The sequence below is a fragment of the Monosiga brevicollis genome, genomic scaffold (assembly GCF_000002865.3).
Source record: "Monosiga brevicollis MX1 MONBRscaffold_13 genomic scaffold, whole genome shotgun sequence".
In the NCBI taxonomy this organism is placed as follows: Eukaryota; class Choanoflagellata; order Craspedida; family Salpingoecidae; genus Monosiga; species Monosiga brevicollis.
Genome location: NW_001865050.1, coordinates 51,835 through 73,345, shown reverse-complemented (window position 1 = coordinate 73,345; position 21,511 = coordinate 51,835). Strand labels below are relative to the sequence as shown.

The 21,511-nt window shown below is 54.9% G+C and overlaps 3 protein-coding genes across 3 annotated transcripts; 1 reads left to right on the top strand and 2 right to left on the bottom strand.

Annotated features, from left to right (window-relative positions):
- Window positions 1-605: 605 nt before the first annotated feature.
- Window positions 606-12,528, top strand: MONBRDRAFT_32733 (uncharacterized protein; the record flags this gene model as incomplete). The annotated part of the gene is made up of 41 exons (XM_001746597.1): window positions 606-692; window positions 843-976; window positions 1,073-1,163; window positions 1,304-1,412; window positions 1,515-1,566; window positions 1,679-1,733; window positions 1,825-1,954; window positions 2,391-2,451; window positions 2,550-2,632; window positions 2,722-2,765; window positions 2,853-2,935; window positions 3,051-3,171; window positions 3,286-3,483; window positions 3,623-3,772; window positions 3,828-3,875; window positions 3,991-4,186; window positions 4,275-4,350; window positions 4,442-4,529; window positions 4,642-4,699; window positions 4,790-4,871; window positions 4,973-5,080; window positions 5,179-5,309; window positions 5,408-5,736; window positions 5,858-5,936; window positions 6,294-6,346; window positions 6,467-6,602; window positions 6,887-7,026; window positions 7,185-7,292; window positions 8,408-8,479; window positions 8,639-8,892; window positions 8,984-9,164; window positions 9,286-9,366; window positions 9,457-9,504; window positions 9,602-9,708; window positions 10,346-10,527; window positions 10,901-10,992; window positions 11,302-11,435; window positions 11,537-11,673; window positions 11,831-12,003; window positions 12,126-12,218; window positions 12,424-12,528. The coding sequence occupies 41 exons, from the start codon at window positions 606-608 to the stop codon at window positions 12,526-12,528; spliced, it is 4,689 nt and encodes a 1,562-aa protein (XP_001746649.1).
- Window positions 12,529-13,414: 886 nt separating this feature from the next.
- Window positions 13,415-16,902, bottom strand: MONBRDRAFT_26103 (uncharacterized protein; the record flags this gene model as incomplete). Its single annotated transcript, XM_001746472.1, has 14 exons — window positions 13,415-13,647; window positions 13,798-13,932; window positions 14,027-14,217; window positions 14,402-14,625; window positions 15,102-15,167; window positions 15,249-15,312; window positions 15,388-15,509; window positions 15,600-15,683; window positions 15,795-15,897; window positions 16,000-16,072; window positions 16,158-16,198; window positions 16,295-16,372; window positions 16,481-16,569; window positions 16,687-16,902. The coding sequence occupies 14 exons, from the start codon at window positions 16,900-16,902 to the stop codon at window positions 13,415-13,417; spliced, it is 1,719 nt and encodes a 572-aa protein (XP_001746524.1).
- Window positions 16,903-18,058: 1,156 nt separating this feature from the next.
- Window positions 18,059-20,093, bottom strand: MONBRDRAFT_26102 (uncharacterized protein; the record flags this gene model as incomplete). Its single annotated transcript, XM_001746471.1, has 7 exons — window positions 18,059-18,342; window positions 18,445-18,536; window positions 18,639-18,803; window positions 18,981-19,071; window positions 19,241-19,571; window positions 19,676-19,805; window positions 19,933-20,093. The coding sequence occupies 7 exons, from the start codon at window positions 20,091-20,093 to the stop codon at window positions 18,059-18,061; spliced, it is 1,254 nt and encodes a 417-aa protein (XP_001746523.1).
- Between the last annotated feature and the right edge of the window lie 1,418 nt (window positions 20,094-21,511).

Here is a 21,511-nt window from a genome sequence, read left to right as displayed (position 1 = left end):
AAAACAACACAACAACAAAACCAGCGCTGTCAAGACCAGTCTGCAGCACTGGAATACAAGCATTGGAAGTAGAAACGGCCAAGCTGCGGATCGTAAAGAGCAAATATTCCACTTCGCTCGCGGTGCATGCTCGCCCCGGCACTCAGCTCAGTCCCAGTGGCGCGAAAAACTTGGAAGAAAATCAAACTAAACTCGGTTAAAGAACGATTATGTGGAGAAGATGAAGATTTGTTAACGTATTAAAAACAACTTCTTGTCGGCAAAGACCACGAGAGCGAGCGCCTATAAACATGTTGAAACAAGTTTTTTGGGTAACGGTATCATGACCGTTTCATTTTTTTTTTTTTTTTTTTTTTGCGAACAAACCTCTGGTCTGGTGCGCTGAGTTGAGTTTTGGCAGCGCCGGGAGAGGGCCTTGCTGAATGCAATTCTCATCCTAACACAGCATGTCCTGCTTGAACTGTGCCGCTTGAGCTGGGAAAGGTGCAAGCAAGAGACCCTGCTCTTATTCTTCGCGCCCCGGCATGGGCCAGCTCTCGGGCTGATCAAGTGGTGTCAGGCAATTTGTCTCAGCTCCCGCCGCCTGGGCCTGGCGTTCCAGCGCCATGGCTATTACCAAGGTTTTGATGGTGGCAGAAAAGCCAACCGTGGCCAAAGGAATTGCTCAAATCCTTGCGCCTGGCTGCCGGCGGGTACGAACCCCCGGACCGCGCCTCTTCGCCTTTACTCTCTTTTCCCCGACTTTCCCTCAACTTTCCTCAGTGCCAGCTGCGCGCAGCGCAGTGTTGGCTTACCAGTCGGGACATGCTCATGTTTTTCCAATATTTCACTTGTGCGTCTAGGAGGCTACCAATTGCACCTACGTGGGGCTCTGGGACTTTAATATAAAGATTGAAGGCCGCCCTTGCAACGTGAAACTCACCTCCGTGCTTGGCCATTTGATGACATGGGAGTTTAAAGATGCCTATCGTGGCTGGTATGCTTGTGCGCCTGGTTTTTGGACAGTTTTATGATCGAACGTGCTCTGGCCTCACTTCAAGACGCCGGTGTTTATGCTCCGCGGATATTGCAGGCACAGCTGTGCGCCCCAGGAGCTGTTTGACGCACCACTTCAGCATGTGGTCAACGATCGTCCTGGCGAGACCAATTGCGCCACGATCAAGGTGCAGACCCGTCGTCTGGCTGCCTTTGTGATGTCTCCTTGCTACTCTGTGTATCTGTGCGTCGTGTTTTCGGGAATTTGCTGTTGTCTTTTCTCTGAACGGTGTCGGATTTGTGTGGTGTCGGATACTTGCTTCTTCAGACCTTGCTGCAAAAGTACGCACGCACCTGCGATTGGCTGATCATTGCCACAGACAACGACCGCGAGGGTGAGAACATTGGATTTGAAATCATCGAGGTCTGCCGGCGAGGTACGTCAGCCCGCTCCACGGCCGAGCCATTTCTTTTTCAAGTACCCGCTTGAGCGACGGCTCATGTCAACTGCTCTAATGCCTGTCTTTCGCATGCATCAGTAAACCGCAACCTTGATTGCAAGCGCATGAAGTTTTCAGCCGTAACGCCGGGGTAGGACCGTTTTGGATGCAGTTCCATTGCTCTGCCCCTGGTCTTTCTCCCCTCCCCTGGTCTTTCTCCCCTCTCGCCCTTACGGTACATGACGCATTCCTGTCATTATCAGAGAAATCAACGGCTGCTTGACTCGCCTGGTGCCTCCTGACCAACGAGCTTCGCAAGTATGTTGTGTTCACTTGTGCGGCTCGGTTCCTGGCTCCAAGCTGCGAGGCTTCAGAATGCCCGGTATGCTCATCTGGCTGAGCGACATAGGCGTGCGTGGCTCGACAAGAACTGGATCTTCGCATCGGCGCCATTTTCACTCGATTCCAGACGCTGCGGCTTCAGGCCCTCTACCCCGCGCGCTTTGGTCGCGAAGCACGCAAGCAACCCATTAGCTATGGTAAGTGCGCGAGTCGCCCGCTGACGTGGCTTTGGACGTGAAAAACACAAAAACACAAAAAACAAACAACAAAACAACATTAAAAAAAAAAAAAAAAAAAAAAGAACTTTGCGGAAGGGCCTCATCGCGGCTTGCTTGATACAGGACCTTGCCAATTTCCAACCTTGGGCTTTGTTGTTGAGCGCGTAAGTAGAATCTTTTGCTCTTGGCCCGACATTCTTTGTTTGCTGCGATAGGAAGTTTGCTGCAGTGCTGCTTGTTCCGAATTTGACTGGATCTACATCTGTTGCTATGCGAGACAATGCAGTTTCGTAGCCATGAGAGCTTTGTGCCCGAAGACTTTTGGAAGCTGCGACGTATGAGACACCGCTTGTTTGGCTAAAAGCCCGTGTTTATTCTCATCAAGTCTTGCTTTCGGCAAATGTTCACGCTGCAGTTTTACACCAGGAGCAGAGCGAGGCGGGTGATGACTACAATGTCGAGTTCTCTTGGCACCGGTATCAGCTGCCGCTTAGCTCATAAGGCACCGCCTGGCCCTGTTCCATCAATGGTCGTTTTATGCATGTTTGTCTTGTCATTTTACGTGCTTGTTTAGGGGCCGTGTCTTTGATGAGCAAGTGGCTGGTGTTTTGGCAGATCGCTGTGAACCCGAGGCGGCGCGTGTGGTCGATGTGCAATGTACGTCCAAAGTGAACGGCCAGGCCATAGGGCAGTCGTCTCCACTCTTGCTGGCTTTGACTCACAGCGTCCCATCGACTGCCTTGCAGCTCGCCAGCGCAGCAAATATCGGCCGGTTGGTCTTACTACCACGGTAAGCAGGTCGCCAACTTTGCCGTCTTGGTTGGCTTTTGAATCTTAAATTATGGTTTTTGTTTTATTCTTTGTTTGTCATGATCAGGAAATGCAAAAAATCGCGTCGCGCCGCTTCAAGATTGCCCCTGCGGATTCGCTTAGCGCTGCCGAAAAGCTGTACCAGCAAGGGTACGTAGGCTCCAGGGGCGGCACGCTGCCAGTCCTGTGTCTACGATATCATTATTCACTTTTTGGTCGATTTTGCGATGCCCGTTGCGCTGGTTTGGCTCGTTTGCAATATTAGTATTTTGAGTTACCCACGCACGGAAACGAACAAATTCGACTCGAGCATAGACTTGCGCCCGATGGTGGAGGTATTCGCACAGCACAGTCTCTACGGGGCGTTTGCCTCCTCACTCCTCGAGGTATGTACGCACGGAGCAGCGACGCACTCATCATGACTTTCGTCAACATCAGTGGTCAATGTGCTTCGTGTCAAGCCGTCTGGCTCTCATGGGGGGTTGAATTCCATATGCCAGGGGCAGGGGCCAACGCCCCGGAATGGAAATAAATCCGATGAGGCCCATCCACCGATTCATCCGACCAAGAGCGTGAACAACCTTTCGGGGCGCGAGCAGCAAATTTACGATCTCGTCACGCGTCATTTCTTGGCATGCTGCTCACGCGATGCCCGAGGCGAGGAGACCACGGTCACGGTGCACAAGGGCGATGAAGTGGTACGTCAAATGGAGGCATTGAGCGCGCGTGGTCTTATTTGGGAGTCATCAAGCTTCCATCCTTTCCATCTTTCCAGCCTTTTGACATGGTGTCGCATTGATGTGTAACCGCGCATCCTGGGCATGGCCTATTTTGCAGTTTACGGCAAAGGGATTGGTCATCCGCGACCGCGGATACCTGGAGATTTATCATCCCTACGACAACTGGGGCGGCAAGGTTGGCTTTTCGAAAAAGATCTGGCCCGGTCAAAGCTTTGGCTACATGCGTCAGAAGGAAGGAGACGATGGGGTTTGAACTGCTTGGCTGATCATCTTTTATTGTCGTTTATCGTCGTCTGCTTTAGATGCTTCCCCCCTACACTGTGGGCCAAGAACTGCCCGCAAACTGCGAGGTTTGTGTTCACCGCCAGTGCGCGACTTTTTTCATAGATGTGCGTGGGCAAATCGTTGTCTCATCGTCGCGCTCGCACCCACTGTTCTTTTTGGCGCTTTTGCCTTGTGCGACAGGTGTTGGTGGGCGAAACTTCCGCGCCCGCCCTGTTGACCGAGGCCGATCTCTTGTCTCTGATGGCCCGATATGAGATTGGAACAGATGCGACCATGGCCGAGCACATCAAAAATATCCTAGAGCGTGAATATGTTTGCAAACAAGAAGCGGGGCAGTCGCTCGTGCCCACCACCCTCGGCATTGCGCTGGTCAACGGTGCGCTTTTTTCCTCCGTGGCTGTGAACCGCCTCCCCCGGCATTGCAATTGCTAATGGTTTCCATGCGGGCTGGTGGCCAATTTCAGCCTATGACGACATGAGTTTTGAAATATCCGTGGCTCGCCCGGACTTGCGACGCGAGATGGAGGCAGACATGCAGCGGTACGCTCAAAGTCCAAGGACCATGCAGGCGTGCTCCACCAATGGCGTACTTACGACAGGCCTGACTTGTCTATCTCTTGCCTTCGATTAGAGTGTGTGCTGGGGAGCGCAGCAAGGCACAGGTAGTGGCCCGTGTCATCAGTCAGTATCGCGAGGTCTTCCAGGTCGTGTGCCGAGAGGTTGGTCCAGCTTCGATGCTCAAGGATACCCGTTTACCGCCGACAGGGCACAGAGAACGCTTGTTTCTTTTAATGGCATGTTGCATCTGGTCAATCTGCGCCCCGCTCTTAGATGGATCGTTTTGACAATGCCTTTGTCCATCAATTTGGGGAAGCCAGTGGCGCGCCTCGTGAGACTTCCTGTTCCCTGGCCGTTTCCATGGCCGCGCTTGCAAAATTGGGCAGGTCTGATCGACTCTTTGCTTGTTGGGGGTTAATAGCAATGGTATCAGGCGAGGCGTGGCGCACTTGCCCCGAATGCAAAAAAGCTGCCCAGGCATTCAAGACTACAAAGGACAAGAAGTAGGTGAACGACCGTCCTGTATCCTTTTTGAATTTGATCGCGACAGATCAGCTGCCTGTGCCTCGCTGACGCGCCGGTTGGGAACCGTCATTTTATGCAGGTGGCTGCTATCATGTCGCGGCTATCCCAAGTGTCGCGCATCGCAATGGCTGGACAATTGCCAAAGCATTAGCGTGCTGGACCGCCACTGTACTCGCTGTCATGAGCGGTGCGTTTGCCACCTGCGTTTAGGGCGATGATTGTGGCCACTGGTTGAACCGGTACTGAACGATCGTTCTCAATCTAAATTGCGTTTGCGTGTTGCAGGCTCGTGCGCATCGAATTCCGAGCAGGCGCTTTACCCGCCTATTTGCACGTGGATGGATCTTCAGTGCACGAGGGCTGTTTGTGCTGCAGCGAGCCCATTGTCAATTTTGCCAATAGTCGTGGCCCGCTTCGTAAGTCGGCCATTGAGCAGTCTGTTCAAGATGGCGAAGAACGGCACTTGTCTCATGCGTCTTCTTCTGCCCGCCCTCACAATCATGGTACTGGACAGAGATCCGGCCGTCTGGCGGTCACTCCAACAGGTCTGATCATAGCGGTGGCGGTGGCGGCAGTGGAGGAGGTGGTGGCAGTGGAGGAGGAGGTGGTGGCGGCGGCAGTGGCGGAGGAGGAGGAAGCAATGTTCGGTCCCATGCACTCGGACCAGTGCAATCGGGCATCAGTCGCAACCGAGGCATCAGGGCGCAAGGCTTCAATGGCGATGATGATGATGATGAAGATGATGAAGCGCTGCTGGCAGCCATGGATGAGTTTGGGGCGAACCAATCAAGCTCCACCAATCGACCCCTGCAAAGTTACGATGCGGTGCCAGCAGCAGCGACGGTGCGCCTGTGCCCTCATCATGCTGTCCTACTTGTCAAAATCGTCTGCGAGTCTTGTCTTGACTGCACAGAGGACTGGAGACTGACTACTTCCATGATCGCATTGATTGCATATTGGATAGGCCACTCCGCCCGAAGACGTTCCTTGCTTTTGTGGCGTACCAGCCCTCCGTCTCACGGCAGCAACGCAAGCCAACGCAGGTACGAACAATGCCACTACCTCGTCGGGAGGTCCAAACTCCTTCACAAGGCTCGTGAGAAGGACCATGTGTGACCAGGATGACTGTTGTCCTTGGCATGCGTTGTGAGGTACGTTTCACTTGGGTTTGCTTTTGCAGGGCGACAATTTTTTAAATGTGGCCAAAATCCAGCGCAATGTGACTTTTATCAATTTTGCGATGAGCTTGGGCCACCCTGTGAATGTCGTCGGCCAAGCGTGGTGCGCGTGGCCAAGACTGGCGCCAATGCCGGTATGAAGCTGAAATTTGTCCAACCTGCTGGCCACTAGCCGTCAAGCTCGCTCATTGATGTGCCGGTTCGGGCCTAATCACATCACAGGGCAAAGCTTTTTCTCGTGTGTCAATCGGACGGACGGGTGCAATTTCTTTTCGGTGCGTCGCATGCATGGCGAGGGTTTGCAGCCTGTTTTTTTGTGCGCCTCGCGTTGCGTTGAGGCCTGTGATAATCAACTCTCATCACGCCGTGCTTTTGACTCGGGCGCTTTGCCAAAGTGGGTGGACCCTAGTTTGAATCGACAGGGCGGTGGTGCTAGCACTGCTGGCGGCGGTGGTGATGCTTCGGGACAGTGTTGTAATTGCGGTCAGCCAGCTGTGACGCGCACGGTCCGCAAAGAGGGCCCAAACCAAGGTTTGTGGCCGTCACGTTTTTAGGCCACCTCAGCAGCGGCGCCGTGCAAGCACGAACTCTTGAAGATGGGCTGACTTTTTCGGAATTGCTGGTGGCAGGCCGAACGTTCTTCTGTTGCGCCAAGGGCCGTGATGGGGGCTGCGGCTTTTTCTTATTTGCTGATGGTCAGTGCACTGGAAGTTTACAAGTTGCCCTTTGTTTTCAAAGCAAGACAACGAACAAACAAACGAACGAAGAACTAAACCTGCTCGAAACGGAGCTCACAGGACCATCGAATTTGATAGATGCTCCCGAGGACTTTCAGCGCGCCCAGTCGAGCAACTACTCCACCCAACACCGGGGTGGCGGTGGCAGCGGCGGTGGCGGCGGCGGAGGACGGCGACCGGCCGATCGTAGTTCCATGGAATGCTACAACTGCCATCAGGTAATGGGCGCTCATTTGGCCGGTCCCATGGCAATGAGACGGCAAGCGCTGCGGCGATCAAACGTACACAGCAGACAGTGGCTATTCTGATGTTGCCGGCCGAAGCTGAGGATTCATCCTCTCATTCGCGGGATTCTGTGCTAACGTTTTTGTTGCAGACGGGCCATTTTGCTTCCTCCTGCCCAAAAGTAGCTACGGGTGGTCCAATCAAAGCCCGCAGCGGCGGGGCCGCCTCTGGCACTATGAGCTGTCACAAATGTGGCCAGGTATGTTCCCAACGAAATTGCTACTCATAGTTGAGGGGGAGAAGGCGGTTACGTGATGCACTCTGATGTCATGCCTGGCCACGTGTGGATACTCCCTTGAGGGTCAGGTTGGGCACTTTGCGCGCGATTGCTCCAATGAGGATGGACGGCCCCCTGCAAAGAAACCGCGACTGTGCTCCGTCTGTCGGCAGCCCGGTATGGCTTGGAATGGCTGGCGTGGTGGTATCATGTTTGACAGCTTTGTCTTGCTCATCTTGATGATGGTGTTGGTGGTTGGGGGGGGGTTGCGTTGTAGGTCATACCAAACAGCGTTGTCCCCAGAACCAGTAGTGGAAGAGGTGGCAGACAAGAACCGGCTGCGCCGGCCCGTAGCGCCGAGAGGCGAGAGAGAGAATGAGAGGAGGATTGGGTATTAGAGAGAAAGCGTGAAGAGGATGAATGGGTTGACAAGCAATCGAGAGACAAAGAGTGTGTTTGACGATCACTTTGTGATGAGACGTATCGGGTTTGTGTCGTTTGCAAAGGCATGGTAGCGTTGTGTTGTGACGCGTTTTGCTGAGTTAATGTACTGTTTTGGTCAACTTGGAGTTGTTGCTGAGGGTTCATGTGCTGATTCGACGCCCGCCCCCTTTTTGGAACTACACATGAGCCTGCGCACGCGCAACGGCGCGCCAGCGCGTTTGAGAGCAAGCGAGGGGGTTGGGTGGACGGGGGTGGCAAAAGGGCGTTTGGACAGTGGGGAAGGGGGAGGTTAGGGCTTTGGATCGTGGCGGGCAGCCATGGGGGCATCCTCGTTCAAAGGCGCTCGCACCGATGATCCCCGGAGCCAGTGGAAGGTGAGTTGGCATCGCTGTGGGTCATGTGCAGGGGGAGGGATGGCACCGAGATGCAGAGAGCTAAAAAGGCTAATGTGGATGGCTTATGATCATGCGTGCCTTGGGGTGCATCCATGACCGGCAGCTTGTGCGGCAGCTTGGGGCGGGATCATACGGCAAGGTTGGTGTGATGCCGACTGGTTCCGAGCATGTTTTGGTGCAGCTTGGCGACGCCTCTCTATGTTTCTAGGGCAGCGTTGCATGTGCAGGGGTACTCATGCCGTGGATCACGACTGGCAGGTTCATCTAGTGCAGCGGCTGGCCAATCAAGTCGAGGTGGCAGCGGCCAAGGTGGCTGAACTGGCCTCACGCGTGAGTCTTGTTGGCGTCGTTGAGCGTGAGCTTGCGTGAAGATGGCTTGGTTTTGGGTTACGAAATTTGGAGGCTGAGGTCTCACGAGATGACTACTGGACTCTGGCTTACGCATGCATGTGACCTGGTTCGGGGCGCTCGGTATGTGGCGTTGATCAGGCTGACTTGGAGTTGTTTCGGGACGAGGTTCAGATATTGTCGACGCGGCGACACATGAACATTACGCAGCTGGTCGAATGCTTTCTGTTCAATTCCAAAGAGCTCTGGATTGTGATTGAGCTGTGTGAAGGGGGATCACTCAATGACCTTCTGCAGCGTCACCAGCGCAATCTGAGCGAGCACGAGGTGGCGCCAATTGCCTGGCAGACTCTTGCTGGCCTCGACTTTCTGCACAGCAATAATGTTATGCATCGGTATGCTTTGGCACCCCAGCGGCGAGTTGGGCGTCGAAATGGGTCGTTGACATCGCTTAGAATTGGACTCAACTCGATACTGTGCCGGCAGTGACATCAATGGCAGCAACGTCATGGTATCCAAGCTGGGCATGATCAAGATTGGCGACTTTGGTGTGTCGGCCATTCTGCGCAATCCCACGGACACACGGACATCCTTTATCGGGAGTCCCAATTGGATGGCGCCTGAGGTTGCTCGCTGCGAGAATAGCAAGGGGTCCTATACGGTCAAGGTCCGTAATCGGTGGGAGTTGCGGCTGAAGGAGGGCTTGGAGTACAGCTTTTCTCGGCATTGATGCTTTCGGTCGGCCGCCTCATCCTTGCGATTGACCCTGTATGTCTTGCCTTTGCCAGGCGGATGTGTGGTCTACGGGGGCCATGTTTATGGAGCTTGTGCAAGGCCGGCCCCCTTACGCAGATCTCAATGCCGTTAAGGTGCGGAGTGTGTGCCAAGAGACGCGGGGGGGGGGGGGGGGGGGGGGCTTTTGTTTCCTTTGATGGCTTGGGTGGGTCCTGGTAAAATAGGTGATCATCAAGCTCAGCACATCACCCAAACCACCACCACTGGACCAGGTGAGCGTAGATGTCACAGGCGGGACAAGGACGGCAGCGGCGATGGCGCGGAATACTCATGTTTTTGGCGGCTGGGGCATATGTTGTGACCGTACAGCCAGGGGCCTTTAGCTCTGCATTTCAAGAGTTTTTGGCGTGTGCCATGACCGTCGACGCCGCGCGCCGACCGACGGCCCAGGAACTGCAGGCCCATGTCTACTGCAAGTGAGTACTGCTTTGTCACGCGATTGAGTCGAAGCGGGATCGATGGGCGGCGGGGGTTTCTAAGCTGGTAGCGACTGTGGGTAGCTAGGCTTGATTTCATTCTGGTGCCTTTGTGCTTTTCGTAGAGACGGCAATGACCGCGATGCGATTATTCAATTGATGGGCGCGGACGCAACCGAGCAAACCTCGTAACACGCGCGCGCCATGGTGAGCCATCCGGGTGCTGATCGGCCTCAAGCTCTTGGCTAGAAAGTCCTGCTTTTATTTCTCCCTGATATCATTTCCCCCCAGAGCCATGGGCCTTGAGAGCTGCGAGTCTGCTGATCGCACGATCGACGCGGGTCGTCTTTGTGTGCGCAGGCATGGCCCTTCTTGTCCCTGTATTTCTCTGTTTTTTTGTTTTGTGTTTGGTTTTGACAAATTGAACAGATCAAATTCTTGCCCGTGCCTGTGCTACATCGCTCTTGTGTGCCCGACAGCGGAGTTGAAAGCTCTCCCTTGTGGATCCGTGCCAAGGGATTGGTGGTTGCGGTGTTGATAGTAAGCAGAAATCTTCATCGCTCGACGGCGAGTCTGCCAGGTGTAGTGGAGACTCAACGACCTCAACGAGTGACCGTTACAGTGCGTTTATTTTTAGACTTTGTAACGGTTTTCTGTTTGAGAGAGAGAGAGAGCGAGAGAGAGAGAGAGAGAGAGATAGAGATAGAGATAGAGAAAGAGATGATCACAATCAAGAACTAAGAGAGACAGTCTGTTTGGGAGAAGTTTCATTGAGGCCAAACAACGATGATCAGAGATTGTATCCGACGCTGGAAGCAAGTAAGAGAGAGCATATGTTCGAGTCAATGCGGCAGAGCAGAAGCGCCAGCACGATCAAGGCTTTTGTAACGGTCACATCGACGCGGTCGGGCTCGCCTGCTAATTTTTTGTTTGCCGCTGTTGTCGTTGCCGCCGTTGCCGTTGCTGCCGTTGCTGCTGCTGCTGCTGCTCGTTGGCGGTTGACGTTGTTGTGTCTGTCTTGGTGGGTTGAATCAATCGGCAGCCCGCTGCACAAGTCGATCACTGTTTGGTAAGCTTGCCCCCGTTTCGCCTGCCGTTGGTCTTGCCCCCGTCTTGCACCTGGCTTGCACCCTCGAGCGTCATCTCCCCTTGCCCCGACGCTGCACCGTTTCTTTGCGCCCTCCTTTCATAGCACCGCTGTGCTGGCGTCTCACCTTCAGCGACTTTGTGTTCTTGACTCTTGTCTTTTGGGATGCTTTTGCAGGGACTCGACCGCCGCCACGAGTCTGTTTAACCTGATTCGAGGACAGCCGACCGCCGCGTTGGCCTTTGGTGCTCGTTCTCTCCTCGGTCTTCGACCCAATCCGCTCCCATCCCTTGCGGTCGCGGCTGCTCTTCGTCCTCCAAGCCTCCGACCCTTTGCTGTTGACGCTGCCACCACCACCACCATGTGCACACCTCAAGGTTCCATCCACATTATCATTGGCCCTATGTTTAGCGGCAAATCCACAGAACTTCTTCGCCGGATGCGCCGGTAAATTCCCTCTGCTTCATGCTTTGAGCTCCTGATGCCTTGACTTCTTTTTTCCTCAGCACCGCGGCTCATCCCTTTCTATCGGCCTCTTTGTACAACCGACCAGCTATGCCGTGGCGCAGCAACGGACCATGTTGATCAAGTACGCCAAGGACACCCGCTACGGCATTGATGGCGTCATCACTCACGATCAGTAAGCGCCAAGCTTGCACACGCCCGGATGCTACTTGACTGTTACGGGCAGAGACCTGGGGCCGACGTCCTCACCTGTTTGGTGGTCTAACATGGACGTAGTCAACGATCCACGGCCAAGGCCTGCTCGTCTCTCGCGGAGGTGGAAGATTCAGCCATGGATTACGATGTCATTGGCATTGACGAGGGCCAATTCTTCCCCGACCTCGTCAACTTTTGTGAAGAAGCTGCCAACCAAGGTCAGACTTTGTTGGACGGTTTTCATCCTTCTGTTTAACACTACGCCAGTCGACGTGTGCAACAGGCCACCTTTCCATTTTGGATGATGACGGCCCATGGGCTTGGCTGGGCCTCATCTCATTCGATTCCACCATCTGAATGGCTGTTGAAACTCAGGCAAAACAGTGATTGTGGCCGCGCTTGACGGAACCTTCCAGCGCAAGCCCTTTCCCAACGTCATGGAACTTATCCCCTTGTCCGAGGCCGTCGACAAGCTGCAGGCCGTCTGTGTGCGCTGCTTCAAGGATGCCTCCTTCTCCAAGCGCCTCGGCACAGAAACTCAGGTCGAGGTCAGTCCTTCTCGACGTGATGATGATGAGAAGGGAGCTTGCTCCTTTTGGGTTTGAAGTCGTGTCTTTGTAAGGGCTTATGCACTCTGTCTGTATCTCATGTCTGTCTGGCCGACAACTAGGTGATTGGCGGTTCGGACAAGTATGTGGCCGTGTGTCGTGAATGTTACTTTAAGACAGACCCGCAAACCCCAACCGCCCCCAGCTCTCCTCCGGTGCGTACCGCCCTGTGTGGACCGGTTTCGATAGCTGCGCACTTGATTCACCACTCGTGTTGTTGTTCTGGGAATGGCTATGCATCTGTACAGGAGGAGGGTCAACGGCCCCTGCGCGGTATGGACTTGCCCTTGTGCCACACGGTTGCTTGTGCTTCAATGGAGCTCCATCTCATTCGTGCCTCTGCTTATGCTTGATATATAGATGGCATTCGCCGTCTCAATTTTGACTAAGCCAAGAGGCTGTCTTGGTGTCCTCATTTTTAATGTCGAGCCGCGACATCTGGTGGACGCCAGAGCGCTGTTATGAGTGTCTTTGCTTCTGTTTTTTTCCTTTTTTTTGTCAACCTCGAGTCGATGGTGCACCACCTGGTGTGACTGTGCACATGAGGAGCCAGGCTTGCTATGACGTCGTCTTTCTCGTGTTCTTTTTTTGAACCCTTTCTCGTCTTGAGCTGCCGACAGTGGCGCGATTTTTATGTGGTTGAGTATCCCGCCGTGAATGTGTTGGCGGTGACCCTCCCGGTGTGATGTGGCTGTCACCCCTGTTGTCCCTAAAGCAGTACACTTCTCTTGTATGTGCATGTTTGTACCAAATGCGTTGCCTCTCTCCTTGCCTGAATTTGTACCGGGCCTGGATGGCGATCATTTATGTATCCAATCCCCTTGGGCGACCCAAGCATGTAGGGTCGATGGGAAATTGATCGAATTTTTCTTAAAACATGAAGACAGAAGATGCGGTATCAGGCAACACGGGCTCAAAAAACGTGTTTATGGGGCATTGGCATAGACCGGGTCCAGACCCGAGGTCTGCTGAAGATTGTATGCATCTCGCAGTAAGCAGGCGAGTAAGTACGCCAAGCACAGGCTGGCCAGGGGTACGCCACTCCAGTCGTATGCCAGCAGTGCCACTGCAGTCCCAATTTCCTGACCATTGGGCATGGGGCGCGTGGTGACATGAGGACTGATCAGGAAAAGAAAGAAGCGGGGCGGTTCCTACCAAAACACATGCCCAAGGCAGTCGGGCCAATGATTGCGGAGAGCCCAGATAGACATGAAAAAAATCAATAGAGGTGCTGCTAGCAAGGACCTGCGCCCAGGTTAGAGCCCACCAAAACTTGGTCTATGATCCATTAAGGCCGGGAAGACATCGCCAGGCAGCCACAGCGAGTGAGGCTGCAAAAGGGCTGGCATGTTCAAGATGCAGCACAGGGCCTTGTGGGGCAATAAGGTTGCGGACAGCGCACCGTCTGAAGTCCAAGAATGGCGCCAAGGACGGCCACGAAAAGGAGGAGACTGAGAACGGTGATGGCGGCGCGCGCACAGGCCACCCTTTGCCGCAGCCAGTAAGCCAGCAGACCGTCATAGCTGTTGCGTACAACAGCTTCAGGGCATTGGCAAGCTTGCGCCAGATCATGCATCTCAGTATCTGAGGTTTGCCAAGCACGCGGTTCATCAGCAGGGGGTGCGGTGAGTGGGGGAGCTGAGATTGCAAGGCTGCAGCTGCAGCATTTGGCCTTGGCCTCACTCTCGAGGCATAGCCATCGACAAGCAGGGCTCGGGGCCGTTGAGATCGCACCATTGGGATAGCGAGCGAGAACCCGGAAATTGAAAATGTACATGGCTTGCAAATACTCAAAACCTTCCGTGCCTGGCTCGAGCGTCTCGGCGTCAGAAGCAGGCTCGTCGGTGTGGCCTGCCGCCGGCCTAGCTCCTGTGTGTTTGCATGGAGGCTTCTCATGAATCAAGCGTCCATGGGCGCACGGTGCACAAAGCGGCGTCATCTGGCTGAGTAAAGATCGACTTACCTGTCTGTTTGCGTCGGCCTCGCGTTGAGATCACGCCGGTACGACCATTGTACAAGGGAATTTGGCGGCTACCGGGCTTCGCAGACGGCTCGGTGTCGTTGCCACTCAATACGCTGATGTTTCCCAATCGCGCCATGTGTGAGGAGCCTGTTGCCCAGCTCATCTTCACCAGCCTGATCAGTTGATAGCGCCTACCTGAAAGCACCGTAGCGCAACGCTACCAGCATCAAGTAGGCGACAAATGCCCCGCCATCGCGCGCCGCCTCCATCGTCGCCGCCACTTGGGATGCCACTGCAAACGACAAGAACAACAACAACAACAACTTGAAGAAGAAAAAAAAAATGAAAAAAAATAAAAAGTTGTTGATGTTTTACACACACACACGCACACACACACACACACACACACACACACACACACACACACACACACACACACACACACACACACACACACACACACACACACACACACACACACACACACACACACACACACACACACACACACACACACACACACACACACACACTCTCTCTCTCTCTCTCTCTCTCTCTCTCTCTCTCTCTCTCTGTCTCACCCTCTCATGGAAGTGCGTCTTCTTTTTTTCAAATGTGATTGGGAGTCAAGGACTGACGTTATTCCTCGGGGTCTGGGGGATGTGTCGACGAGGGCGGGTGGGACAAGAGGCGGGGAAGGCACCAGCGAGGTTTAAGACACGAAAAAAAAGCGTTGGGAACTGTGCAGAAAGTTCATATCTGATCGATTTTAAGTTGAATACGTGCAGGATCGGGCACAATGAACAGATGACGTATCACACACAGAAATGGAATGGCATGTCATCTCGGAAGGTCAGCAAACGCAACGTACGCCTCAGGCGTCAACGCTACTTGCAGCACAAGCTGGAGATGAGATGAACCATCAAAAACAGGCAGGGAATCAAAGCGTATGTTCATAGACGAAACAAGTAATTTACAGACATGGCGCATTGGCGCATAGCAAGCCGCCATGGCACCAATCCCGTGCGCACACAAATACACACGCACAGGCACAAATCTCTTAAGAGAGCTCGACTGCGGGGGCCTCGGTCTCATTCTGATTGATTCTCATAAAAGGCGAGTGGAGCTGAAACGTGGGAACCTACGACCATTCAATGTATGCAAAAAGTCAGAGCGGCAAAAGGGGCACAAGCACCCATACAAGTGGAATAAGGTAGCGTACCTCGCATTGAAAGGGGACACCGCGCTCGTTCGTTTCAGAAACCGGGACAAACGTAAAATGGCCGCTGCGGACGAGAGGTAAGGGAAAGTGAGTCCAGCCTGGCGGGCGGCGTGTCCAGGTTGCCATGACCAGGGCTTACCCCATGACTCCTTGGGGGGAGCTCAGCGAGATGCAGCTTAGAAACTGGAAGCACGAGTCCTCTGGTGCCAGGAGAGGAAATTGCTGCAAGATGCCTCGACCCGAAAGGTATTCGCGTTCACCCTATCAACACGACAGTAACAAGGAGTCGGTGAGTTGGGTCTAGCGCAAACACCGGGGGCGAATGGGCGGATGGGACGTAGAGGCTCGTACACTGTGGTTGACAACGGTCCAGCGCCGAGACAAAAGCTGCACGGGTTGATCGCTCAAGTTTTGAATGCTAACTTTGTAGTACCACTGCATGTCAAGGTTCAACACTTTCATGAGATCCACCGACATACAAGCCCAAACCACACACGTTCAAGAGGTGTCAGGACGGGTCAAAAAGCGCGGGTGAGGGTGGCGTACCGAATAGGGTTTGTCCAAAGCATTGGCACCGCGCATGCGTTTGAAGCCCTCGAAAACGGGAATGACCGTGACTTGCACATTGTTTGTCGTGCATCGGAACACCCTGAGTTGCACGTGGGACCGAAGTGAGCCAGGCACCGATTGTAATGAAGCTCCCTTTCGTCGGGTGCGCAAGGGCAGGCCTGCGTGCGGGGTGGTAACAAACTTTGTGTGACGAAGGGCATTGTCCGTGTGCTGCATCCATTCTTGCAGCGCCTTGCGCGGCTCGAGCTGCAAATCTGTTGAGGAATGACGGCCAGCCTCGGTTAGGCTGGTTTCTGGCTCGCCCAGATGCTCGCACGGGCAGGGGAGGGGCCTACGTACCCATTCCATCTTGAGTCTCTTGGAACAAAGTCGAGTAGAGGCTAGTGTCAAGCGAGGGGCGAGGGTCGATGATTGAGATTGCAAGAGCGACAGAACCGTGTCAGCAAAAGTGCACTGTAGTCAACGCCAGGACTCACCCGTGGCCCAGAGCACCTTGGGCGGTGGCGGGGGGAGTGTACGGGACCATGTCATCATGATCGACATAGTCGGTGTTTCTGTGTCATGCGGGAAAGAAAGTGGAGGGCAAGTGAGCGTGAAGGCGAGGAGGCGGTGGAACCTAGACGTGGGCACGAGGCACAGAAGACTCGGGAAAGAGCACGCACATGACAACGCCCGCGTTGGCGTGAGCCCAGGTTTGAGTGCCAAAGCCACACCGGCGATAAGCGCTTGCATCTGACTGGTCGCACAAGACCTGAAGCAAACAAGAAAGGACCCCCGTGAGTGACCGAGTGGATGGGCGTGTGGCACATGCCAGAGTGGACCAATCTGGAGCAACTAGGGGATGACATGGGTTCAAGGCGGGCCGCACCTGGTAAAAAGTGCCGGTGGTGGTTGAGGCTGTTTCGACGTCGCGAAGGCGGGCGCGAACGTTGTCAGACAGGTTGGGCGTCGGGGTGGCACGAGGAGGATAGACGAGGAGGTCTGCCTGCCACGGGTAGAGAACCACGCCACGGTAGCCAAGGCGACGGTGGAAGAAGAATTGGCCAGGGAAATAAGGCGAGTTGGGCGCGTTGATGTCGTTCATCCGGCCAAGCTCGATGATCCGGCTGTTGGAGGACACGCCACGAACCAACGGCACATGGCGCACGCCTCGAGTGGCCCGCACGCCGGTGCGACCCGCAACCACCGCTATCGTTGGCGTCGTCATTGAAGAAGACCCGACAAGTCTGCCCACCAATGGCTGCCAGCTGCTCATCCCGTCGTCGTTGCCGTTCTCGTTGTTGACGTCGTTGTCGTCGGGGCACCAGCCAGCCGTTGCGTCTCCAGAAACAACAACAACAACAACAACAAGGGGAAACCTTGTGAAGAGATTGGGTGACGGAGCAAGACGAGGTTTGTTTGTCTTGCTCTCGAGACAGACCCCGGTGACTCCGAGGCGCTTGTAGTTAGGCTTCTCACGGCTTGGCTGCCCGGTTCGGTTGATCAAGATGCTGGGTCAGGGGTTGACTGCGGGTACCTGACAGGGCGCGCGTGTTGTGTGTGTCTGCAAGGGCACGAGCAACCTTCAGCAGCGATCGATCGCACATCAAAAAAAAAACTGATTTCGAGTTTTTTTTTCTCTTTTTTTGGCGCCAAATCGAACAAAATACGTTTCAGCAAGATGTCGTAATATATGTGACAAACGTCACACTTTTAGTATAAAAAGGATGACAATGGGTTTGAAGGTTGGGAGGGGGGCTTGGATGACGCTGTTGGGGCCAAGAGTAAAATGCCACACAAGTTACTTAAGCTTAAGACAGCTGCCACAGAAACATCTGACAATACAAATAGTGTAGTATTTATTACACTTTACATGAAGAGTTATGATTACATCATCCGTTAAAGGTGTTGCAATCGGTTCCTGAAGCGTGATCAACGTAACACTGTGATTGTACATCTTGTGTGTGTGTGTGTAAAGGGAATTTAAAGCGAAAGTTGTCATATGTGTGTGGTGTGTGTGTGCAAGGGAAATGACGTGTGTAATAGAACAACACAAAGCTGGCAAGAGGCCTGAGGCTTGATGATGAGCTACGGGCTCCAAGGTTTTTTTTTCTGGATCCGTCGTCGGTGGACGGTCTGGGAGTCGTTGGGAGCAGGTGGTCTGGGGGGTGGAGGGGTAGTGGGCTGCCGGGGGTGACGGGCTGCGGGGTGTTGCTGGTGATTGGCCCACGCCGTCCTTTGAACTGATCTTGTTCTGTTGCCTAAATTCTTTGAAGCTCAATCAGGTGTGTGCGGAGGCGAGCATGCTCCGGATGGAGGGCCCCGCTGTGAGCCAATGAGGCCTCCACGCATGCTTGGTTGGTGGCATCGACGTAGTTGCCAGAGACGGCCATGGTTGGTGACGCCAGATTGGCGACCATGTGTGCGCTTTGACCCGGAACAAACAAGGTATCCCCGGGTTCCAATATGATCTGGTAGGGGCGGGCCAAGCGCAACCCAGGATGCGCTGCCAACACGTCGTCTGCCATGTCCAGTTCAGACCCCTCTATAGCAACAACGCAGACACCACCCCCACGTGCACGTGCAGGTATGAATATCCTTCCAAGAGGAAACACCTTCTGGCGTAGGACAGGGTCTACCCCCTTACCGATGGTCACGTCGGCCCAGGATAGAGGGAACTGCGCCGATGCATAATTTCGACCCAGCAAGAAGGTATCAGAGGCCGGGAAAATGATCCATCTGTGAAGAGAGCCACAGGCACACCCAAGTCAAGTGTAGCCCAGAGTTGCCGCACCGCTGCGCTCATGGCACCGGAACCATGGTTGAGAGCAGCAGTCGTACCTTTTCCGGCCAACCAGCTGCGTCATGAAAAAGTGCGAGCAGTAGGCATCGACGTGTAGGGCAGACCGGGCCCGCTCATCTCCCAGGAAGAGCGAGGGCCAATGCAAGCTGTACTGCGCCATTGGAACGTGCGCCAGCACATCACCCCGCGCAAAAGAAGGCCATCTACCGTAAAAGCAGCGCCATGCATGACACCGCGCGCAACCGGCCAAAGAAAAAACAAACACAAAAAAGCACACCCAGACGCAAACGCAATGGCAGCACGTGTGTCGGCCATGTACCTACGGAAAGTCTTCGGCAAAGGACGGACAGAGACGCGGGAGTGGCTGATCAAACACATACGCGTCGGCCATATCCACATCCGCCGTGGTTGTGTTGACCAGGGCCTCCCAAACGGACTGCAGGGATTGATAGCGGGCCGTCTGCTGAATGCCTGCCCAGCGCCCAATTTGCGAGTGCCGTGCGACCTGCACGTCCTGGGCTCCGCATTGCTGCAGCAGCTGTGTCACACCTGTCACGCCAGCAGCCAGTGTCGGGGCTGTCGGTGAAAACAAGGGCGCGCGCGAGCTGGCTCGAAGGCGCAGAAGTAACGCGTGCCTTACTGGCCGTGGCATTCCACGCTGGGGAACGCAAAACAAAGGGGACACCCTGCCTCGCGTAGTAGGCCGCATACGTGGCATCAGTGATGCGCGTCAGCACGTCCACGGGACGTAGTTGGAGGCGGTCGGAGCGCCGAGTGGTGGCGTTGGCAGCCGCCCAGGCCGCTTGTGCCCGCGCGTGGTCAGCCGCCGTGGCCTCTAGGTTGGCGCGCGTGTGTGAAAGCAAGGTGTGCAAAGCTGGCGACATGGGGGCAGGGGCCACCATGTCCAAAATCTCCTGCGCCGTGACATGCAGCCCTTGCTTGGCCAGGACGACTGCTGCTGCCAGCACGGCCTGTGCTTGCGCCACACCCGATCCAGGAGAACGCACGGACATGTGAGAGAACATGCAGCCCACAGGTGGTCAAGAGCCAAGGACTCAGCACCGACTGCTCTGACCTCGGGACGGCTCTGATCCAAACCCACGGCGTGATCGTAGCACTCGAGAGCCGCCGCCAAAAAGCCTTGAGCCTCGAGCTCGGCCCCCAGGTGCATCACGGGGTCATACTCGTGCAGTTGATCCAAGTTTCTACAGTGCAGAATGCCCTTGCGTCGGCGATGAGGGACAACCGGCACCCATAAGGCCCTACCTCACCCCATCAGAGCTTCACCACCGCTTGTGCTTGTATCAGGTACGAGCGGGTCGCTGAACGTACGCCACCAGTTGCTGGGCTCGTTGCTCATTCAATTCGCCATCGCGCAGCGCCTCGAGCTCCCGCTGCCAGCGCACGTGTTTTGACCCTGCCGCATCCCCCAGTACAGCCCCAGACCCCGACAGCAACAGGACGCACAGCCCCATGTACCACACACGAGCCATGCTTCGGGGCCCATTCGAGCTCTTCTTGGTTTATGCTCAACGACGTTCATTTGCATCTCTGAATTTGGTTCATTGCCAAGCGATTTCTCTGCGTTTTCGTTACTTTTCCAACGTTGAACGAGACGTAAATCTATCCGCTCTCTGTGCGAAATTCTCGATGAAGCAACCATCTCTCAACTTGCTGTCACACATCAACGTCTCTCACTGCTTTTGACAAAACCCTGACCTGTGCCCGGCTCGCTCTGGGCTCGATCTGCTTCAGCTCCCATCGGTGGGCCGTGGTGTCACGGTGGGTGGTGGTCGTGTTGTGTTGGAGGGATAGGTGGGGGTGTGGATGGGTTGTCGGTGGGGTTTGACGATTCGATTCGTTTAGCTCCATGAATCGCGCTGCGGTTCTTCTTTTCGAGTTCTGATCGATCATTGTCCGCCGTCTCGTCCTGGCAGCGACCGCCCACACGAATCGGTCACAAAGACATCCGGTTGAAGCTCGGCGTCTTCTCCTCGAGTTCTCCCGCGATTGGCATTGCCGGGATTCACCTGGGCTGTGGTCTGCCCCTTCACCTTGGGCTCTCTTCGAGATTTCGTCCATTTTTCTTCTGTCGTCGAATAGAAGCAGGATAGGCCCGGCCCGCCCCTACTGGCCCGACACGTGCCAGTTAGAGTGACGTACAAGTCGCCACAGAGGCAAACCGCTGTGCCGAAGAAAGGACCGGCGTCCACTCGCATGCGTGCGCTAACAGCAGCATGACCCAGCTTGACGATGGCTCGGGCGAGGGCCGGCCTTTGTCTCACGGCACGGCGGCCCGGGCGATGGCCAGCCATGGCAACACAAAACCCAGTCTCGAATGCTGCCACCATCGCTGGCGCGTGGCCCCAGATGACTTTAGCTTTCACGGCTGGGGCCCGCTTGTTGTTGATGTCTACCTGACCACCGTGGCCATTCTGTTGCTCGTGTACATGGCCGGCAATTTTTGTGAGCGCAACAATCTCATGCTTGCTGGCGTCATTACCTGGGTTGTCGCCTCCCTGCTTGGTCTGATGGTCCAGGTCATTCTCTCCGCCGTTGGCTGTGCCAAGCACATCAACGATCACCGAATCTCTCCTTTGTTTCCCGTCCTCTACGCTCTTCGCCACACAATCAATATTCTTCAGGTACCCGTGTGGTTGCACACCCCAAGCCTTGCCAGCGCAAGGAGGTTCTGCTCAGAGAGCAAGTTTGGTCGTTCTCCCTCTCTTACGTTGACTTTGACTCTTCTAGTTGGGGGCAATCGTCCTTCTTGTTGTGACGCTGGCCGAGGGACAGCTCGATTGTGAGGGCGCCTTGCACGGCGACCTGCATATCCTGGCCATTGTCGGCATCTGCCTGGGTGGCGTTCTGGTGCCTACCGATTTACAGGCCTAATTTTTGCTTCACGCAT